General features: G+C 31.7%; 1 protein-coding gene across 1 annotated transcript; it reads left to right on the top strand.

Annotated features, from left to right (window-relative positions):
- LOC109347427 (GDSL esterase/lipase At5g33370-like) lies at nt 462-2,748 on the top strand. The gene is made up of 5 exons (XM_019587276.1): nt 462-767; nt 845-972; nt 1,381-1,623; nt 2,030-2,282; nt 2,403-2,748. The coding sequence occupies exons 1-5, from the start codon at nt 518-520 to the stop codon at nt 2,633-2,635; spliced, it is 1,107 nt and encodes a 368-aa protein (XP_019442821.1). The 5' UTR covers nt 462-517; the 3' UTR covers nt 2,636-2,748.

The following is a 4,709-nucleotide window of genomic DNA, read 5'->3' as shown; positions in this document are numbered from 1 at the left end:
CAGCAGTGGCTTAAAATTATTTTCCCACAGCTTGAAATAATATATTTTCAAAGGTTTTTGTTCACAATATTTAAGCTATTTAACTTAAAAAAACTAAAATCCATTTTGAATGAAGTCTTACAATCATTTAATAGATAATAATTAAGACTCAACTACTTTTTTTATTTATTCATCAGAAGGCTACCATACCTAATATTATATGCATCAAAGTTTAATGATGTAAAGTCTTAAACTCTTAGTAAAGATTAAATGAAATACAGAAATTTAAACCACAAAGCTATTACCAATGTCTTCAACTATTCTCTTTTTTCGTTGCATATAAATGAATCCAACCTATCACATTTATGTTAATTTGTGACACCACCACCATTTTCAGAGCACCTTAAATTAACCTCCTAAACTAGTGAAATTTGCATGAAAATGTAGGACAAAGTTTACAATATAAAGAGTTGCACATAATCTTCATTCAATATCAATTCAATTAACAAAGAAACCACACATCCAAAGGTTCATTTCAATGGCTTTCTTTTCAAGTTTTGCTTCATGGGCAATTCTTAGTTTAGTTGTAGTGTTTGGAGTCATTGTCCTAGAAGCTGAAGCAAGACCAAGAGCTTTTTTCGTATTTGGAGATTCACTTGTTGATAGTGGAAATAATAATTATTTGGCTACAACTGCACGTGCTGATGCTCCTCCTTACGGAATTGATTATCCAACTCGTAGACCAACTGGCCGTTTCTCTAATGGCTATAACATTCCTGACCTTATAAGTTAAGATCCATTAATTTATTCTTTATAATTCATAATTTGTTTTGAAGTTTATTTCTAACTAGTTGGATTTTTATAGGTCAAAAACTTGGTTCTGAGTCTCCATTGCCATACTTAAGTCCACAATTGAGAGGAGAGAAGCTACTAGTTGGTGCCAATTTTGCTTCAGCTGGAATTGGAATTCTTAATGATACTGGAATTCAGTTTGTGAGTTGGTTACTAGTCAATACTTACTTACCAATATTCTCTTGACTAAGTTTGTTACGGTTGGGTTTATTCAAGTGTGAATTCCCACATTGGACATGCGGGGATGAGTAAAAGAGTTTACAAGAAGGAAAAACCTATGGAATTAATGCCTTAAGGTTTTGGTTCAAGACGTGGTGTCTCACTTGTGACTCTTCACTCTTCCCATACCCATCTAACAATAGAACTCCCCGGTGGTTGGAAGCTCTCCGGTCACAGCCTTGTCCAACAGTCATATTTTAACTCCTAAAGTTTGAAAAGATGTACATTGTATATGCTAACCTTAGTTAAATTGTAAGATTAAAAAACATGTATGAAACTAATTAAAGCATAACTAATGTTTAGCATTTTCATAATGCAACTTGTGTATAGGTAAACATAATCAGAATGTATAGACAATATGAGCATTTTGAAGAGTACCAGAAAAGAGTGGCTGCACAAATTGGAGCTTCACAAGCTAAACTTCTGGTGAATCAAGCATTAATCTTAATCACTGTTGGTGGCAATGATTTTGTAAACAACTACTACTTGGTGCCATACTCTGCAAGGTCTCGCCAATATCCACTTCCTCAATATGTCAACTTTCTCATCTCTGAGTACAAAAAGCTTTTGCAGGTAATTAGTAAAACTCCTTTCTTGTTTTGTATCATTAAGTATATAAAAAATTACGCGAGAAACTGTTTCCAGGATTTGAATCTACGACATACAGGTTATAAGGCAAACAACCTTACCACATTTATTAACTTTATGAACTATTATATATAGATATGATGTATTTGACATAACGATAAGTTTGTTGCCTAGTGATCATGAGGTTACGAGTTCCAATCCTGGAAACAGCCTCTCCGCTTGCGCTTGCGGGGTAAGACTGTGTACATCTACCCTCATCTGACCTCATTAAATGAGAGTCTTGTACACTGTGGTGCCTTTTTCTAACTATTATATATATAAAAATGTATTCATAGAGTTTCTACAAAGTCTTAACTTTTTATCTGCGCTTATAACCGACTATGTATTGCAGAAATTATACGATCTCGGAGGTCGCAGAGTGCTTGTGACAGGGACAGGTCCATTGGGTTGTGTTCCAGCTGAAATGGCACAAAGGGGCACAAATGGCCAATGTTCTCCTGAATTACAACAAGCTGCAGGATTGTTCAACCCTCAACTTGAAACCATGTTACTAGAACTCAACCGGAAACTTCGCAGCGATGTTTTCATCGCTGCGAATACAGCAAGAATGCACAATAACTTTGTCAGCAACCCTCAAGCATTTGGTAACTATATACTTACTCCACAAACTTTAATTTCAACTCCTTATTGCATGATGAAAAGTCTATACCATTGACCATTGTTTATTATGGTTACATTTATTTATGTTGTTATGTTATTGGCAGGGTTTACTACATCAAAAGTAGCATGTTGTGGACAAGGACCCTACAATGGTCTTGGTCTATGCACACCACTTTCAAATCTTTGCCCCAATAGAGATTTATATGCATTTTGGGATGCATTTCATCCATCAGAAAAGGCTAATAAGCTTATTGTAGAGGGAATTATGTCAGGTTCTAAAAGCTACATGAATCCAATGAACCTTAGCACTATCTTGGCCTTGGATGTTTACACATGAAATACAAGATCCAAATACATTGAAGCACTAGATGGGACTTGGATTGGAACATAAATCTTCTATAACTTTGGATTATTGCTAGTTCATGATGTATTTTCTTATTGTTTCTTTCTTCTAAAAATATAGTATTGTAATTCTGAATTTCATAATAGTTGAGTATAACTAATGGGAAAAGGAAAATGTTTGTTGAAAAATATATTAGACTCAAACTTATTGTTAATTGGTGTGTCTATAGGTCAAAAGTATATGTTATTTAATTCATGAACCGAAAAATATCATAAAATGAGTGTAGAATTCAATATTAATAGCTCCCATATGAACATGGGTTTGATCCCTACACTATTTTTTTCAATGAGTTTATGTGATCTTTTATGCAACCATAAGAAGAGATGCCATTAGTTAGTATATGAAGTTACATGCATGATATGTGGTATGTGGTTTATTTTTATAAGTAGTTCTTCATTTTTTACATTAATTGTATGAAACATTCTTTACTATGAAGCACATGTACGGATACATGTGTCAGATACGATATGTATTCGATATGTCGGCACACATTTTTCTAAAAAATATGATACTATACGTTCCGGGATACACGTATAAAATAATAATAAATATATAAAATATGATAAAATTATAAGTGTAAATCAAAATATTCAAAGTAAAAAATATAATAAAAATTGAAAATCATTATCCTCCAAAACGAATCTATCTTATCATATTTTATTGGAAACGAATTTATCTTATCCTATTTTATTAAAAACGAATCTATCTTATCCTATTTTATTGAAAACGAATCCATTTTATCCTATTTTATTGAAAATGAATATATCTTATCATATTTTATTGAAAACGAATCTATATATCCTATATTTTATTGAAAACGAATCCATATAACCTATATTGTATTGAAAATGAATCTGATATATGTCTTGATATTTATTTATTTTATTTTTTTAATTTTTAGAAACTCTACGAATACATATCCTTCGCGAATGCGAGCGTATCCATATCAGACACCAACACGTGAGGATGTTTGATGACTATGGAGATTCTTTATGATGAATCCTAAATCTTGTACACGATACAGTTAATTCAATACACATTACATATGACAAATGAGAGAGTCATGTAACTATACTCATTATTTCATTTGGTTGCTGAAACATTTACTAGAAGAGATAAAACAATAGAATCTTGGGCAAACTCAAAAACTTGGATCAAATCAGTGCATTATCCACTATTCATTCGTATTACTTTTTTCTAAGAGTCAAATTGAAAATAAATGGTGTACTGACAGTGTAAAAAACTCTTACACTATCAGTGCATATATCTTTTTCTTGAAAGCAATGAGTTTCCATAGTTGCATGCTACATTTTAAGTGGTTTCGAACCAACACATCTGATACACAGTATGCTCGATTTGATTCACCATATGTAGGATCAATCTTTTAAATTGCACTATATGACTATAATATTGTATTTTAGAGAGTTTTTGCAACAAATTGTGATTGCAGTTCGTAACTGAGATTACAACTACAATTTAGAACATAAATGAGTAAACCATGTAACTAATGAATTTATAATTTCACTAGCTTTGCACCAAATTTGCCTAAAGGAATCAATACTGGTTATTTGCTCATTCACAAAAACAACAAAGCTTGAATAACAAAAGCAAAAAAGACACTAATTTATTGTGAAAATAATGCGGAAGCATAAAATGAATATTATGAAATTTTCTCATTAAATTGAAATGATATAAGAAAGTGTTGGTTATATACAATGTGTTATAAAATAAGCAATGCAACAAACCTAACTAACTCTCTAACAAGCTAATAAACACATATTGTAAAATAATTCAATATGTGTTAAATGTGTAAAATATATCATAGTAGCTTTGTTCTCCAATATCATTGGTGGCAAGTATGAATACTCTATATATTAACCATTTCTCCATATCATTTGCACAAAAGCCTATTCATTTTTACCTCAGGAACCACTTTTCCCCATACAACTTTAGCCTCCATGCATATGTGTGGTATTCAGTTATACCCAATTTGTCACTTTTAATATTA

The sequence above is a fragment of the Lupinus angustifolius genome, chromosome LG05, assembly GCF_001865875.1.
Source record: "Lupinus angustifolius cultivar Tanjil chromosome LG05, LupAngTanjil_v1.0, whole genome shotgun sequence".
Lineage (NCBI taxonomy): Eukaryota > Viridiplantae > Streptophyta > Magnoliopsida > Fabales > Fabaceae > Lupinus > Lupinus angustifolius.
This window is presented reverse-complemented; position numbering and strand designations above follow the sequence as displayed.

Excerpts from the sequence above, each read along its gene's own strand:
- LOC109347427 (XM_019587276.1), top strand. The coding sequence starts at position 518 with ATGGCTTTCTTTTCAAGTTTTGCTTCATGGGCAATTCTTAGTTTAGTT. Across the intron at positions 973-1,380 it reads ATGATACTGGAATTCAGTTT|GTAAACATAATCAGAATGTA; the intron begins GTGAGTTGGTTA and ends ACTTGTGTATAG. Across the intron at positions 1,624-2,029 it reads AGTACAAAAAGCTTTTGCAG|AAATTATACGATCTCGGAGG; the intron begins GTAATTAGTAAA and ends TATGTATTGCAG.